The sequence below is a fragment of the Cornus florida genome, unplaced genomic scaffold (assembly GCF_030987335.1).
Source record: "Cornus florida cultivar Cherokee Brave unplaced genomic scaffold, ASM3098733v1 CherokeeBrave_3.0.0_Hap2_Chr04, whole genome shotgun sequence".
Lineage (NCBI taxonomy): Eukaryota > Viridiplantae > Streptophyta > Magnoliopsida > Cornales > Cornaceae > Cornus > Cornus florida.
In genome coordinates this window covers 526,974-545,147 of record NW_026775574.1, presented here as the reverse complement: position 1 = coordinate 545,147, position 18,174 = coordinate 526,974, and the positions used below count along the sequence as shown (strand labels likewise).

At 39.9% G+C, this 18,174-nt stretch overlaps 1 protein-coding gene across 1 annotated transcript in view; it reads left to right on the top strand.

The window, feature by feature from the left end:
- The first annotated feature begins 5,574 nt into the window (after positions 1-5,574).
- Positions 5,575-18,174, top strand: part of LOC132304581 (uncharacterized) — a 31,145-nt gene continuing 18,545 nt past the window's right edge. Inside the window, exons 1-4 of the mRNA XM_059802336.1 lie at positions 5,575-5,793; positions 5,937-6,115; positions 6,861-6,990; positions 7,103-7,164. Coding sequence (XP_059658319.1) covers positions 5,575-5,793; positions 5,937-6,115; positions 6,861-6,990; positions 7,103-7,164 — 590 coding nt within the window. The remainder of the gene's footprint in view (positions 5,794-5,936; positions 6,116-6,860; positions 6,991-7,102; positions 7,165-18,174) is intronic.

Below are 18,174 nucleotides of genomic sequence, written 5' to 3'. Positions count from 1 at the left end.
ATAATCTGTTGGCAGATGAGATGTTTGGGACCCCTGTCACGCTCTGATTCCATTTTGTCACGACTCAAAAATTCTAATATAATCCTCAATTTATACAAATCCAAATACATCAAAATACACCCAGGATCATAAAAAAATACCCTCTTTTTATACAAAGTCATTTTCCTAAAAAAATATACAAAAATTCTTCAAATAAAAAATAAATCCTGCAACGCCGACTCTTCACCCTAAGCCCGAAGCTAGCAATCCCCGTTCATCTTCGGTACCTAAAACTGGAGGGTGGTGAGACTGAAAGTCCCAGTAGGAAAAATCATAACAAGAATTTCATAGAGTTTAACAAAACAGCTTCACGAAATATACATATTCATGTGACTATATAAACAAAATACATATGCATTTAATTAAAACATTTAATAAAAACCATTGAAGCAAAATCACCCCATGTCATTCAAGGTTAGAGAACCCTATACTGAAAAAGATTTTCCACACTGGATCACCAAGTCCTCAAACCTCTGGTCTCTTCTGCAACCTCTCGGCTCTCTCTCTGTACTCAAACTCTCGGCTCCTCTCTGTACTCAAACTCTCGGCTCCTCTCTGCAACTCTCGTCTCTCTGTGTATTCCTCTAATTTTTCTCTTTTCTCTATCTCATTTTTATTTAGTGGCACAAACACACATTTAAATAGGCAATTCCACCGACTTCACCAAAAAAATCAGCCAACAAACCCACGTACACAATTCAAGCCCAAGTAAATCTTCACTTACTTTTCCAATACAAAATCTTCACTCCATCAGACCACCCACGTGAAGCTCAAGATTTTTGGAAAAATAAATCCTTGTGGGCTCCACCAAAATCATTACAATTTCCCCTTTTCAATTTTCTTTTCATTTCGGCCAGCCCACCTTTTTCTTTTTCCTTACGCCACCCACTTTCTTATCTCCATCATTATCAAACAAACAACAGTCAATCAACCACGTGAACAACCCATTTCTCTTTTCAATTTTTTTTTTCCTTATCTTTATCAACACAGTCACCTTTTCTCCAACAAACCCATGTGCAACAATAGCCAAAGTCAAAAGTTGCCAAAAAGCTTCCAAGTGGGTCCCGCCCACTACCTTTCCAATCTTTTCTTTCTTTTCTCGGCTGCAACACCTTTGCTTCTCTCTTCAGCAAACAAAACAATATATATATATATATGATATATATATACATAAATGAAACAAAAACAAAATCCAACACATTATCTCCTCGTGGGCCCCGCGAATACATTACCAAAATTCTCTCTTTCATTCTCATCACTTCAGCGCCTTCTCCATCAGACACAAGCATATTATATATATATATACACACAATGCACAAAACCAAAATTAAATAAAATAAATCACATGCAACCAAAGCCTATTTCAAACTCCTTCCTCTCTCATCCCTTTCCCATTAAATCAAGTGGATAAATCTCCAATTAATTCAATATTCAGTCTTAACAATTAAAAAATCATCATGAAATAAATATAAATTAAAATCCTAAAAATTTGGGTTATCACAATCTCCACCACTTAAAAAGAATTTCGTCCCCAAAATTCAGATCCAACAGTCTTCGTATACCCGAAAACACCAATATCCACAAAACCAAATCCATAAATCCCTACTCCAGGCAATGTGAGATACTGTGATATGTAGGACGTCGTGGTAGCTGTCAGTGCTAGTCACCCGCCCACACACTCCATAACTGTTGTGGTAGCTAGTCGATGCGTCACCCGCCCACTAAAAAAAAACAATAACAAACCCGGGTTACCTTCCCAACCACACTAACCAACCATCCTAGTAGCTGCAAGTGAACGCCATCCGCCCACACACACCCGGCTATGAATGGTAGCTGACCAGTACTACACACTCGCCCACTCACACCCATCTACATCATCACTACACTCACACTTCCGGCTGGGTACAAGCTCTGATACCATTTTGTCACGCTCTGATACCATTTGTCGCGACCCAAAAATTCTAATAAAATCCTTAATTTATACAAATCCAAATACATCAAAATACACCCAGGATCATAAAAAAAATACCCTCTTTTTATACAAAGTCATTTTCCTAAAAAAATATACAAAAATTCTTCAAATAAAAAAATAAATCCTGCAACGCCGACTCTTCACCCTAAGCTCGAAGCTAGCAATCCCCGTTCATCTTCGGTACCTAAAACTGGAGGGTGGTGAGACTGAAAGTCCCAGTAGGAAAAATCATAACAAGAGTTTTATGGAAGTTTAACAAAACAGCTTCACAAAATATACATATTCATGTGAGTATATAAACAAAATACTTATGCATTTAATTAAAACATTTAATAAAAACCATTGAAGCAAAATCTCCCGATGCCATTCAAGGTATAGAAAACCCTACACTGAAAAAGATTTTCCACATTTGATCACCAAGTCCTCAAACCTCTGGCCTCCTCTGCAACCTCTCGGCTCTCTCTCTGTACTCAAACTCTCGGCTCCTCTCTGCAACTCTCGTCTCTCTCTGTATTCCTCTAATTTTTCTCTTTTTTCTATCTCATTTTTATTCAGTGGCACAAACACACATTTAAATAGGCAATTCCACCAACTTCACCAAAAAAATCAGCCAACAAACCCACGTGCACAATTCAAGCCCAAGTAAAACTTCACTTACTTTTCCAATACAAAATCTTCACTCCATCAGACCACCCACGTGAAGCTCAAGATTTTTGGCAAAATAAATCCTTGTGGGCTCCACCAAAATCATTACAATTTCCCCTTTTCAATTTTCTTCTCATTTTGGCCAGCCCACCTTTTTCTTTTCCTTCCGCCACCCACTTTCTTATCTCCATCATTATCAAACAAACGACAGTCAATCAACCACGTGAACAACCCATTTCTCTTTTCATTTTTTCTTTCCTTATCTTTATCAACACAGTCACCTTTTCTCCAACAAACCCATGTGCAACAATAACCAAAGTCAAAAGTTGCCAAAAAGCTTCCAAGTGGGTCCTACCCACTACCTTTCCAATCTTTTCTTTCTTTTCTTGGCTGGCAGGTTGCAACACCTTTACTTCTCTCTTCAGCAAACAAAACAATATATATATATATATATATATATATATATATATATATATATATATATATACACACACACACACATAAATGAAACAAAAACAAAATCCAACACATTATCTCCTCGTGGGCCCCGCGAATACATTACCAAAATTCTCTCTTTCATTCTCATCACTTCAGCATCTTCTCCATCAGACACAAGCATATTATATATATATATATATACACACACACACAATAAACAAAACCAAAATTAAATAAAATAAATCACATGCAACAAAACCTATTTCAAACTCCTTCCTCTCTCATCCCTTTCCCATTAAATCAAGTGGATAAATCTCCAATTAATTCAATATTCAATCTTAACAACTAAAAAATCATCATGAAAGAAATATAAATTAAAATCCTAAAAATTCAGGTTATTACAACCTCGCTCTCTAGCTGCTCTCCAACTTTGTCATCTGTTGAGAATGGGGAGGATGGGTCGTGTTCCTCTGTTCATGGGGATTTGGGTATGGTTTTGTGGAACGGATGTGAGTCTGATTTTGATTTGCTTACCCCTTTGGCTGTTGTTAGACCGGATGGGATTTTTGCGGAAGGAACTGGGTTTGATGTAGGGATAGCTGATTTGGAAGATGATTAGGTGAGGGAAAAAGGAGTTGAGGTAGGTTCCCTTTTGGGTGTTTCTTTTGAGGGTCGGATGGAGGAGGCAACAAGTTTATTCCTTGATGTTCTTAATGCTCAGTTTGCTGATAGAATGGGAAGTAGAGGGAGTATCCCAGTGGAGAGAGAGGGGAGGGGGGTTCCAAGCCCCTCGACTCTCGTTACTTATGAAAGAAGGAGGAGGGGGGCTAAGGAGAGGGCCAGTAGAAGGAGGGGTGAGACTGTCAACTCTACTGTTTCCCTATGAAGCTACAAATTCTTTCATGGAATGTCCGGGGTCTCAACGACCCAGCTAGAAGAAAAATGGTAAAATCGGTGATTCGGAAAACGGGTGGTCATGTTGTGTGTCTGCAAGAAACCAAGATTGCCTCGATGAAGGATGTGATTGCTCGAAGTTTGTGGGGAGGGAGATTTGTGGAGTGGTTTGCTTTGGATGCTATTGGCTCTTCGGGTGGTATCCTGATTATATGGGATAACTGGTGGATCTCTTTGTTGGACTCTCAAGTTAGGCTTTTCTCGGCGTCCTGTGTTCTGTCTATTGTGGAGGATGGTTTTCGTTGGGTTTTTTCTGGAGTCTATGGGCCTTCGGAGGAGTTGGGGGAGATTCGTAGGCGATGATCGTTGCCTTGGTGTATCGGGGGGGATTTCAATATTGTGCATTCCCCTTTTGAGAGGTCGACAGGGGGCAGGTGGACGGCTGACATAATGTCCTTCTCAGAGTTTATTGATGCTTTTTGTTTGTTTGATTTGCCTTTGGTGGGTGGGCCTTTCACTTGGTCCAGTGGTCGATTTCCTCCTACTATTTCTCGTCTTGATAGATTCCTGTTGTCGAGTGATTGGGAGTAGAAGTTTTCTGATGTTGTTTAGGCCATATTGGCTCGCCCTTTGTCTGATCATGTTCCGTTGATGTTAGATTGTGGTGGGTTGCGTAGTAGAAGATCCCCTTTTAGATTTGAGAATATGTGACTTCGGGCTTAGGGTTTTCTAGTCAGGGTCTTTTGAAGGTTCCATTGAAGCTTAGGAGGGTGGCGTGTCAAGCAGAGTTTGCTGAGATCGCTGTTATGGAAGAGATTTCATGGAGACAGAAGTTTAGAGCTTTGTTGCTCAAGGAAGGTGACAATAACACTAAATTTTTTCATAGACTTGCCAATGTTCATAGAAGGGGCAATCATATTGGGAAGATTCGGGTGGATGGGGTGATGTTCAGTAAAGAGGAAGAGATTTGTAAGGGTTTTTCTTATTACTTTTCGAAGTTGTTCACTGAACTAGCTGGTTGGCGACCTTTGCTTAATGGGCTTCACTTTGACTCTATTTTGAGTGTGGAGTGCTCTGTTTTGGAAGAGCCATTTTCAGAAGAGGAAGTTTTTTATGCTTTGAAGAGCTGTAATGGGGATAAAGCCCCTAGTCCTGATGGTTTTTCTATGAGATTCCTTTTGGAGTGTTGGGAGGTGGTCCATGAGGAGGTGATGGGCTCTTTTCATACCTTCCATGTTCAGGACTCTTTTGAGAAAAGTTTGAATGCCACTTTTATTGCTCTTATTCCGAAGAAGGGAGAGGCAATAGATGTTCGGGATTTTTGCCCTATTAGTTTGGTGGGATGTTTTTACAAGTTGATTGCGAAACTCTTAGCCTCTAGGTTGAGGAAGGTTATGGATGGCGTCATTTCTGACTCTCAGAATGCCTTTGTGGGAGGTCGTCAGATTTTGGATTCAGTTCTTATTGCTAGTGAATGTGTGGATTCCCATTTGAGTAGCAGAGTTTCAGGTGTTCTTTGAAAGCTGGATATTGAAAAGGCGTATGACCATGTGAGTTAGAGCTTCCTTCTCTACTTACTAGAGAGGATGGGGTTTGGTGGGCGTTGGAGGAGATGGATTCTCTTCTGCATTTCTAGCGCTCGGTTCTCTGTCCTTATGAATGGAGCTCCGACGGATTTTTTCTCTAGCTCGAGGGGCTTGAGACAAGGGGAACCACTTTCTCCTTTCTTGTTCCTTTTTGTGATGGAGGCTCTTAGCAGATTACTGAAGAAGGCTGTGAAGTTGGGTTTTTTAAGAGGTTTTCAGGTGGGCAGGGATGTTGCTAGTCAACTGGAGATTCCCATTTGATGTTTGCGGATGATACTCTAGTGCTTTGTGATGCGAACGTGTCCCAGTTGAGATATTTGAGATGCGTTTTGATTTGGTTCCAAGTTGTTTCTGGTCTTAAGGTGAATGTTGGCAAGAGCCTTCTTGTGCCTGTTGGGGATGTTCCTGAGATTGAGATGTTTGCTCAGATCCTTGGATGTTGCACTGGCTCTTTTCCCATTTCTTACTTAGGATTGCCTTTGGGAGGCCCTTCGAGATATGTGGGGAGCTGGGATCCAGTTGTGGATAGATTCGAGAGGAGGTTGGTGGGTTAGAAAAAGCAGTACCTTTCCAAGGGGTTCGGGTTACTCTGATTAAGAGCACCCTTTCTAGCCCTCCTACTTATTTCATCTCTCTGTTTCAGATTCCTTCTTCAGTGGTTAGGAGAATTGAGAGATTGCAGTGCAACTTTCTTTTGGGGGGGGGGGGGGGAGGAGAGGAGTTCAAGTATCATCTGGTTCGGTGGGAGCATGTGTGTCGTCTAATTTAGAATGGAGGCTTAGGGTTAAGGAGGTTGTTGCCTTTAAATAAGGCTCTCCTTGGTAAATGGCTCTGGAGGTTTGGGATTGAGAGGCATTGGCTTTGGAGGAGAGTTATTGCAAGCAAGTTTGGGGAAAGCAGTGGTGGGTGGTGCTCTCTTGAGTTGCGTGGTCCAAAGGGGGGTGGGGGTTTGGACTTACATTCGGAGGGGTTGGGATGATTTCTGCAAGCATGTTCGTTTTCGGATCAAGGATGGTAGGAGGATCAATTTTTGGAAGGATCTTTGGTGTGGGGAGCTTCCTCTTGCTCTCGCTTTCCCACGGCTCTATAGGATTGCTTCTCACTGACAGGCCATGGTGGTTGACTGTTATCACCTTGATAACGGGAGACTGACTTAGGATGTTCAGTTCAGGAGACACTTTCAGGATTGGGAGATTGAGGATGTTTCTCATTTTTTGGAGCTTCTGTATAGCCAGGTGATCACTTTTGGTGAGTTGGATTGTTGGTTCTGGGTTCCTAACTTGCAGGGTCGTTTCGAGGTTAGGTCCTTTTTCAGGTGCCTTCCGGTTGTTTTCGAAGACCCTTTCCTCTGGAAGTCTATTTGGTGTTCTAAGGCTCCCTTCAAGGTCGCCTTCTTTGCTTGGACTTCCGTCCTGGGTAAGATTTTAACCCAGGATAATTTGAGGAGGAGAAATCAGGTGATGGTTAATTATTGTTATATGTACTTGTGTGATGAGTTGACAGTTGATCACCTTCTTTTACATTGCAGCATGGCCAGAGACTCTTGGGATTTGATGCTTGGATTATTTGGGGTCAATTGGGTTATGTCTTGTTCCTCTAGAGGGTTGATTGAGGCTTGGAGAGGCGTCTCTGTTGGGGCTCTCATTCAGGATGCTTAGAGGGCTACGCCTCTTTGTATTTGGTGGTGTATTTGGCTCGAGAGAAATAGGAGATATTTTGATGGAAAAAAGAAACCTATTTCTGTGCTTAAGTTCTCTATTATTTTCACTCTTTTTTGTTGGGTCTCAGGGAGAGATTATAGATTTACGGAGTAGATTATTGTTTTTTTGGCCTCTTTGAAGGACTAAGGCGCCATTTGGCCCTTTTGTTTCTTTGGGTTCTGCTCCCCTTTTGAATGTTTTCAATAAAATCTTACTTATAAAAAAAAAAAAGATATCCACGTGCCAACTTGAGGGGGAGTGTTAGCATATATGATAGCCACTATTTATGGAATGACTTACCATATTAACATAGATTTGCTTATGCATATGTTAGCATATATGATAGCCATGATTTATGGAATGACTTACCATATTAGCAGATATTTGATTTAGATTTGATTTAATTTATTTTCTTGTAATATGAGTATGTGCTCTTCTTTTATCTATAAATGCTAGAGTTATGAATGAGTGATTGATATCATTCAAGCCTTTACATATTATTAAATCTCATTCAAACATTTTACATATTTCTCTTTTCTTTCTTCTTTTTATATTTCTACTCCTTCACTACCTCATTTTTTTTTTCTTGGTCCATATTTTCGTTGCAATTATAATAAACCAGTCTAGTATTTCTATATCTTTGATCTATTTTCCAGTTATTACAAAATTACAATACTTAGGAGTTAGAGGTTTGATTCTGGTGATGGCACAAGATTTAATCACTTGACATTTGTCATTATTCATCACTGATTTATCTTGTCTATTCCAGTATATGTAATGAATCCACTGAGTCTCTCATCCCTGTTCTGTTAATATTCTGATGGAGGAAACTCTTAATGAACACCTGAATCAATTAAGCGGATAAACTCATAAATCAGCTTATGTAGGAAACTTCCGAATGACTGGCATCATTTTTTCCTTTTTCTCAAGTAATATCATCCTGAAATGATTCTGCTTATCGGACTGTATTCAGCAGTGACTTTTTTTCTTCCAAGTTTATGAAGCTAGGCGTGCTCTATAATTATCTTTACTCTCCTTTGTTTGAATACGTAGTAAAGTTTTATAACTGATTTGAAATACAGTTCTGCATTTATTGATGAACACTAATTTTATTTATTTATTTTTGCTTATGCAGCTACTGTGCGTAAGAAGATCCAAGATGAAATAGATTGTATAACTGGGAAGTCTAAGCAAATCTCTAATATTCCAATTCACTTGAGCATACATTCTCCAAATGGTTTGTATTCACTCTGCTCTTATCTAGTACCCAAGTCTTGGTTCGTATCACCGAACAGTAATGTTATACTGAATATTTGAACTATATCTGTTTATTGTATATTCTTCTTTTATATCTTCATCTGATACTTGCGATGGTATCTGCAACTCAAATGAATGTGCTTTATCCCTTTATGGGTCATCTACAAAAATCTTATTTTGCCACTCTCTTTATTCTAGGGCCATATGTCCTTTTGAGCCATGTCATTTTTTCCTCCTTTTTTCCCTGCTCAGTAATCAACCATGTTATTCCTCACTGCTCCAATCCATGTTCTTTTTGTTTTTTCCTTCATACTTGTAACACCCACAACATGGACAATGCAACTTCTTTTCTTGCGGATGCAACCACTTATATGATCATGTTTGCATGAATCTTGTTTCATTTGAAAATACTGATGTTCTTTTCTGTTCCTTCCCTTGTCATGTTACTGAAGCATGTATTCCATTAAGGCTGTTGGTGTTCTTTCACATTTATTTATCATGTCTTTGCCGTGGATGTAGGCCTGTTCTCCTATAGAGATACACAATTCTTTCTACTGCAGTAACTTCTACATAATAAGTCTTTTACCCCTCAGGGTAGTCTGATATTATTTCAAGGAGTTATGTACTAGAGTTTGTCAATTCTTTTAAGTTGTGTGCCTTTAAAATTAACAAACAATTTTTTTGGAGAAGACAGTACAATGTGATATTGCTGAGATCACAATTAAGGCAGAATCCCAAAAACTATTATAAATATCTATCTTGACCAACATAATTTTTCTTCAATCTGCATTCTCATTTGCAGAGTGAACCTACCATGCTTCTAGTTAGCCTCTTCTGTCCAGCATAATGTAATAAAAAATCTGACAGATATATTGTGTTCCATCATTTTAGTAACAAATTCAATCTTGCTAGATCCATGTTAGCATGGAAGTGGAATTATGATAGTCATTATGCTATTGACATATTGTTTATAAAAATTATTGTACTAATTGATGCTTAGGTAGAGAAAGCATAAAACTTATTGGATACCTTGGTTTAAGTAGTGGTAGAAAAGGACATATGCTGAAATTTAGTTCACAATGAGAAGAATCTTTTGTGATGTGATTATATATACTAAACTATAACATGCCACTGCTAAATAAGGAATTTGGAGGGCCTGTGGGTTTAGTTTTTTGTGTTAACCTAAAAATGTTAAAGTGATTGTAGTCCCCATTAGAGGATGTGCACTGATGAAAATTTCCTGTTGGTTGCAAGCATAGATAGAAGGTTTCATTAGAGAAAGATTATGTATTTGCTTTATGAGAACAGAATAAGTGTGTTTATCAATTATGAGTGTTTCATGAAGGATGATAACTAAATAATAAAGGGAAAAAAAATTATACCTTTTGATTTCAAACCCAGTTCTATTTGGAAAACTATTCTCTGCCAATCTATGCACTATAATTTGAGGGTAAGTGGAAGCTTTATATTCTCATAAACAGCTCAAAAATCATAATATGTTATGTAGATAGAAATGGATACCAAGTGTTATGTCATTTTAGTAACTTTAGTAGGTATCCTGTGAAAATGATGATGTGAAGATGGCTATGCTTAGCAACCTTTAGCTACCAAAGAAGGCCCTCTTTTTAACCTTATTGGAGTTGCATGCCATAAGGGACTTGAAATACAACACTTGAGTTTATAACTTAGGTGCAGAGTGAAATATGTATTAGTCTTAATTATCAGCCAAATCATCTTGGCTTATTTTTCTTGCCAGCTATCTTACACGGATTTCTTGTCATTCAACGTAATCCATAAATTTTAAGGATTTGACTCCCAAGAGAAGAATAACAGACAATGCTTAGACATGAAACTGCCTGGGCATGAAGTTTTTAATGCTTCCTTCATACTTCATCAGTTTCTTTACTTTTAGTGCAAGCACTTGCCGAGGACCTTGCCACTTTAATGCATTAGCATTTTCGAGAATCATGGGCTGTGACATTATGTATGATACATTACCCTGTGATCTCTGATTTGTCATCTGAGGATGTGTTTGGCGGCATGGAAGTGGACCCTTGGAATTGAAATTGGTGGAATTGAAGAAAAATTTGGTTCAATTTTTTGAGTTGCTTTTCTTTAATCCCACTAATTCCAATTCCATGCCAGCCAAACATAGCTTGAATATATTTTACTTATTTTTTTCAACTCACTTTAGTTTGGAATTATGACTTATTGTTAGAAGATGTTATATTTAAAAAAATTATTATAGGAACCCTTAAATTACTCCTTGACAAAATATTTGATATGAGAATATCATTGGAGAGATTTTAACCTATGATAAAATATTGATTGGAGTGATTTATGGTATTGATTTTAGAAATCTTCCATTAATGTATTTTCCATATTTATCACCTCTATTCTTTCGCCTATAAATAGAGGTGATCATGGTATACAAAGATTAAGAGAGAATATATTATAAAGTGATGTGGCCCTTTGGGCTCTTTGTGCCGTGGATGTAGGCCCTAGTGGTTGAATCACGTAATATCCTTGTGTTCTTTGTATTTCATTTCGCTCTTCACTTCTGTTTTATGCATGACAACATGGTATCAAAGCCTAATTTCTTAGCATCTTACATGTTGCTGAGGGTTTCTCGATGCTATTTGTGACTTATTTGGGCTACCGGTTTGTTCGGCAGTAATGTTCTTCGCCTTTGCCGTGTCTTCGGTAGTTTTTATCGTCTTTTTTGGGCCGCCGATGTGTTCGGTAGCATTGTTCTCGCCTTTGTCGTGTCTTCAGCAGTTTTTATTGACTTATTTGGGCAGCTAGTGTGTTCGGTAGCATTGTTTGTAACCTTCGCCATTTGTTCGGTGCTATGTGGACTCATTTAATGTAATACCCCTAATTTTAAAAGGATAGTCTCGGCATTTATTTATTATTTTTATTGTATTTTTGCGTGATTATTTGGTTTAATTATTTTCTTTGGTTTAATTATTTTATTTAATTGTTTACCTATGTGACATGTATTTAATTGACATTTATTTTTTAAGTGTTTTAATTGTTTAACTGGCATTTATTGTTTAATTATGAATTTTCTTTTTGTTAATTATTTCTTGTTTTCTGTATTTGGATTGGTTTGGTCTTTCTAATGTGTAATTGGTTTATTTAAATATTTTAATTAGATTAAATTATAGACTAAATTAGTATCAGTTACTGTATTAAACCGAGTATCTTATAACCTAGATAGCTTTATGAGCCGACAGTGAGTATAACCTAGGTTTTTATGGGCCGAGTTATACATGGATTAGGGTTTAATCATTAAGCCTATAAGTATGTGTGTCACGGTGGTTTAGGGTTTTTAGAATAATTAAATGTAATTTCTGTAATAAAAAAAAACAGAGACCGTGGGATACAGAGGGAGAATAGAGAGAGATAGGAGAGGAAGGATAGGTGGGAGCAAGGTAGAAGGAACGTGGGTTTGTGGAACAGCAGTGGGGAATTGAACGGGCAATACAGAAACTGGGAACTTAGAGTTTCAAGTCTGAAACTCAAAGGCAAGTTCTTATCTTCCTCCTTCCCTTGGCTCGTGTTCTGTGCACTTAGATTATCTCTAGGGATGAACTAATTAATAATTGAAACTTACGTGTTTATTATATGCTCTGTTGATGATCAAGTTGCTCGAAAATCAAATATGTTTACAGGTGGTGCATGTTTGTTTCAGTTCTATTCAATAAAGCATGTTAAACTCTGTTGTAGTTTTAATTATCACACTTGTTTTTATCTTCTGTAAACGGATCATGGAGATGTTATTGGGATGATATAAGACTCCTGGGTGCAGGGGTGAAGAGAAACAGATGGTTGGATCATAACTGATATTGCAAATTGTTTACAGTGTTGCTTTTCCAAGCATGCTAGTTTAAGTGGCTTGATTAAATTCTGTGATTGTTTTCAAAATTATTGTAAACAACCTTGGGGGATGCTTCTAGACTAAATTAAGACTCCTAAGATTAGTTTTAGAAACCAACGGAGTGGTAGGAACTGATCAGAGAGGAAGCAGACGGACTGAAACGAAGCAACGGGGAATAGAGGCTCTCAAAGGAGGTGAGAGCCGGCTCTATGGATGTGGGAGCCGGCTCCCACAACAAGTAGAGCCGGCTCTAAGGACTCCTAGAGCCAGCTCTAGGCTGAAAGAGCCTGCTCCCAAAATTTGGAGCAGGCTCCCTCTCTAATTTACGATTTTATTTTATTTTATTTTTTAGTTTTTAAGGTACTGTTTGGTATTCTGGGCACTGTTTGAGCTTTTGGATATTCCTAATGGATTGTGGGGACTTTACAGAGGATTTGATTACTTGATTTTAAGTGTGATTAAACTAGTTGATGCATGGTTTAAGTCTCTACGGTAAAAGATAAAACAGTATAAAAGCGTATAACTTAATACACTATTATCGGATGGGACGGAATAAATTGTTTAGGTTAATTTAGCAATTTGTTGGACTATAATAAGATTATAGAATTTGTTCTAAATGCATTATAGAGTCATTGATATATTGGATTGGGTCTATGCATGCTTTGGATGCTAGTTGTGTAAACTATTAAAATGTTTCCGGCAACTACATGGTTTAATTTTGGGATTTAAATTGCTGAAATCTTAAATACTTTTCTGCAATTATTTGGATGGTGGTTTTTGGTCTGTAAATTATTGAACTGCTAAATATGTTGTAATTTACATGGATATGGAGGATTGTATGTACCGGTATGGACAGTGACATATTAGGGACGGTTTAGCTCAAAACGCATAAACCTAACCTATTGGATTAATGGAATGGATTGAAAGATATCAAAATCCTAATTATGACAAAGTCAGATCAGCTGTAACCAAGTTGGATGACTTCCTGGATTAACGGATGGTAGTTAAGTCATATCAACTGAATAAGTTGAGTGACTAACTAGTTGGTTTATTATATGTCAGTTTAAATTATTGTTGAATTACATACCCTGGATTTGGACGGATTTTATATATATGTTTATGGTACCACGAGTGGAGCTTGAGTCTCAGACTCATTGGTTAGGGTGCATATATGCAGTGGATGCGTAACTGGTCATAATAGGTAGAGGTGTACCCTGTTAGGTCTAGGTACTCATGCCCACCTTTGGGTGCGTATTCGCATGTTGCCTTTTATTGAGGTTGAGACCCCTATTATAGACTAGTGAATGTCCCTTAGTGTGGATATATTTATACGTATGGACTAGATAGATATTGTGAGGTGTCTACGGTGTATCTGCGTATCGGGTCACTGTATGGATTGCAGTTAGATTAGAACTTGCTCGTGGGTCTGACCCACTCCTTCATTATTCTTTTCAGGTACAGGACGGTTCCAGCCTTAGAGCTTGATCGTGCTTGTCGAGGATAGTCTCACCTTCATCTGATTACGTAGGACTTCTCTCGATGTTTTTAGCATTATCTATTTTCAGTTTTCAGTTTCAGTTGAACTTTTGGTTAGGGGTCCATCAGTGGATTCCCAAATTGTAACCTTGAAATTTTGGGAGGATTGGAGTTTTATTATTTCAATTACACATGGAGGGTTTTATTATTATTATTTTCTTTCAGCTTTATTCTATCTTTATTGTTTCTTTTTGTCGTCTGTGTTCGTTTTAAAATACTTTAATTGTTTGATATTACCTCGGGTTTGGGCCTGGGCCTGATCAACCCGTGTCTCAGATCCGAGGAGTATCACAGTTGGTATCAGAGTACTCCAGGTTCAAGTGTCTCTAGGACGTTTCGTATTAAGACTTCCACGTAGCGTTTTTATATATCGAGCTCATGTTTAGGATTTGTTGAATTCTTTTACGGTTCGTTTAAACTCGTACTGATGTCTGTTTTTCTATGTTAACAGCATGGTTAACACTGGAAGAGGACAGAACATGAACAGTCGACAGAGGAGAGCGGCACATAGACAGCAGGAACGTCTACAACGTCGGCAAATGGAAGAAGAGCAACAAATGCCAGGGTTTCAGGAGGAGCAGGAGGAAGTTCAACGAGCTCAGGGTCGGGTCAAAGATCCAGAGATTCCTCCACACCTCAATGACCTTGTTGCTCGGGCTATAGAGGCTGGGGTAACAGCTGTACTCCGGAGCCAACCACAGGTTCAGCAGGCACCTGTACCAGCACCAGTGGTTCAGATGGATTCTTGGGGAAAGGCTAGGAGCTCTTTCACAAAGGGGAGTCCACCTGTATTCTCAGGCTCAACCGATGCGAGAGCAGCTCACCAGTGGAAACAGGACATTGAGCGTCATCTTCGTTTGGTTCAGTGCACGGAGGTTCAGAAGCAGATATTTGCTACTTTCAAGCTAGTTGGGGATGCACTACAGTGGTGGGAGTCAGTTACCACCTTAGAGGAGAGGATGACATTGTCTTATGATGAGTTCAATGCTCGCTTTGACGAGAAATATTTTCCCTATGCAGTCAGGGCAGCTATGAAGACCGAGTTTCTAAATCTGCAGCAGGGAAACATGACAGTGGCGGAGTATGAGCAGCAGTTCACACGCTTGTCTCTCTTTGCACCGGAGGAGGTGGATACAGAGGAGAAGAAGCGCAACAGTTTCGTCAAGGGACTGATGTGGTCTATCAAGAGAGCTATTACAGGTAGTCCAGCCTATACTACCTATGCTCAGGTGGTAGACGTCGCTCTACAACAGTATCAGTTGACTGTGGACATCAGACAGGCTCGTGGTGAGAAGCGAGGTGATAAAGACTCTACTAATCAGTCAGCTGAAAAGGGGAACGGAAATGGTCACCGGCAGAATAACAAAGGCAAGTTCCAAGGACAACAGCCTTGGAAGAAGCACAAGGGTGGTTCAGATGCTCACCAGAATGGGGCACCTATTCAGAGGCAACAGAATGGGGGACCACAGGCAGGACAGGGTCAGCCACAGGCTAACCGACAGAGGAGGCCATTTGGTACTTTCCAGGGTAATTGTTACACTTGTGGAGAGTATGGTCATACCACCAGGCAGTGTCCTAAAGCAGGACAGGGACAGGGACAGTATGTGAAGCAGGGACAGAAGGCGCCAGTGCCTCTACCAGCTCCACAGGTTCCACGGATTCAGGGACAGACACATCTGGCTTTACCGGCACCGCCGCAGACTCAGGGACAGGCACCACAGCAGTTGCACTATGGCAGGGTGTATAACCCCATGCCACAGGATGTTCAGGCACCTCAAACTATTGAGGGTAAGTTTCCTATTCATGGTTTGCATGGACGTGTTTTATTTGATACAGGTGCTACACACTCATTTGTAGCTAGGACTTTTGTTACTTTATCTAGGATGAGGACGAGGGTATGCACTAGACCTCAGGGTATTTCTACACCATTGGGTGATACAGCTATTATACATGAGAGTGATGCGCCTGTGACATTAGATATTGGCAGACTCAGATTTCTAGCCAATCTACTGGTCCTGGACATGTACACTTATGATGTAATACTTGGGATGGATTGGTTGTCTCACTACCGTGCTCAAGTTGATTGCTTTGATAGATTTATTATTTTTACCATACCTGGTCAGGATATGTATGTAGTAGCTATGCCACGTTCTAAAGGGGGCGGTAGCACCTATCTGTTCCATGTGGAGGAGGAAAATAAGGAGGGGATTACTGTGTCATTGGATAACATACCGATTGTACAGGATTTCCCGGATGTATTTCAGGAGATTTCAGGGTTGCCACCTAGTCACGGGATCGATTTTGTGATAGACTTAGCTCCAGGCACTGCGCCTATTGCTAGGGCACCCTATAGGATGGCACCAGTAGAGATGAGAGAGCTGAGGGATCATATTCAGCAGTTACTCAGCCAGGGTTTTATTCGTAGGAGTACATCACCTTGGGGAACACCGGTTTTATTTGTGAAGAAGAAGGATGGTTCGCTTCGTCTGTGTATAGATTACAGGGAGTTGAACAAGGTTACGATTCGTAACAAGTATCCTTTGCCCAGGATTAATGACTTATTTGATCAGTTAAGGGGAGCCACATACTTCTCCAAGATTGATCTGCGTTCTGGGTATCATCAGCTGAGGGTTAGGGAGCAGGATAGTCCTAAGACAGCATTTCTCACGAGATATGGTTCTTATGAGTTTCGTGTTATGCCGTTTGGGACGACTAATGCACCTGCAGTATTCATGGACTTAATAAATAGAGTCTTCCGGGCTTATTTGGATCAGTTTGTTATTGTCTTTATTGATGACATCTTGATCTATTCTCAGTCGGAGGACGATCATGCTAGACATCTTCGCATAATCTTGCAGACGCTTTGTGAGCACCAGTTATATGCCAAGTTCGAGAAGTGTGAATTTTGGCAGCGGGAGGTGAAATTTCTGGGTCACGTGGTGTCAGAAAAGGGGATAGCAGTGGATCCGGCCAAGGTTTCAGCGGTGGTTGAGTGGGGACAGCCTACATCACCTACTGAGATTCGGAGTTTTCTTGGTCTGGCAGGATATTACAGGAGGTTCATCCAGGGGTTCTCCAAGATAGTAGGACCACTCACTCATCTGACCAAGAAGGGTGTACAGTTCGTATGGGATGAACACTGTCAGCGAGCTTTTGATGAGCTGAAAAAAAAGCTGACTTCTGCACCGGTTCTGGCTACTCCGCAGAGCGGGATAGAATATCTTGTTTACACGGATGCTTCGTTGCAGGGTCTTGGATGTGTATTGATGCAGGAGGAGCGACCGATTTCTTATGGATCTCGGAAACTTAAGCCTCATGAGCTTAATTATCCAACACATGATTTGGAGTTGGCAGCAGTGGTTTTTGCTTTGCGTATTTGGAGGCATTATCTGTTGGGTGAGTCCTTCAGATTATTCAGTGATCACAAGAGTCTGCAGTACTTGTTCACTCAGCGGGAGCTAAATATGAGACAGCGCAGATGGTTGGAGTTTGTAAAAGACTATCATTTTTGTATACAGTACCATCCAGGGAAAGCGAATGTGGTGGCGGATGCACTCAGTCGCCGACCTGTTGGTAGTCTTTCTGCTCTATTCACTACTGAGTGAAATGATTTGAAGAATGTAGATGGGTTGTCAGACGCTTTTATGGCTTGCATGGTGGTTACACCTTCCATCATTCGCAAGGTTTTACAAGCACAACTCACCGATCAGCAGTGTGGTGACAGGATCGCAAAGATAGTTTTCGGAGAGGTTCCATTCTACTTTGTTGGGGCTGATGGAGGTTTAAGGTACAAGGGACGTTTAGTGGTACCTTCTGCTGATGGTTTGAGGAAGGATGTGATGACTGAGACTCACCACTCTGAGTTCTCTGTTCATCCAGGAGGCGATAAGATGTATCAAGATATGAAGCAGCAGTTTTGGTGGGCAGGTATGAAGAGGGACATTGCTCTTTTTGTTTCTCAGTGTAGTACTTGTCAGATGGTTAAGATTGATCATCAGAGGCCACCAGGAACTCTACAGCCACTACCAATTCCGGAGTGGAAATGGGAGAGCATATCTATGGATTTTGTGGAAGGGTTGCCAAATTCTTTCAAAGGGCATAATTCCATATGGGTCATTGTGGATAGGTTGACCAAGTCAGCTCATTTCTTGCCTATTTGCACTGACTACACTTCGGAGCAGTTGGCGAGGCTTTACATTTCAGAGATTGTGAAGTTACATGGCA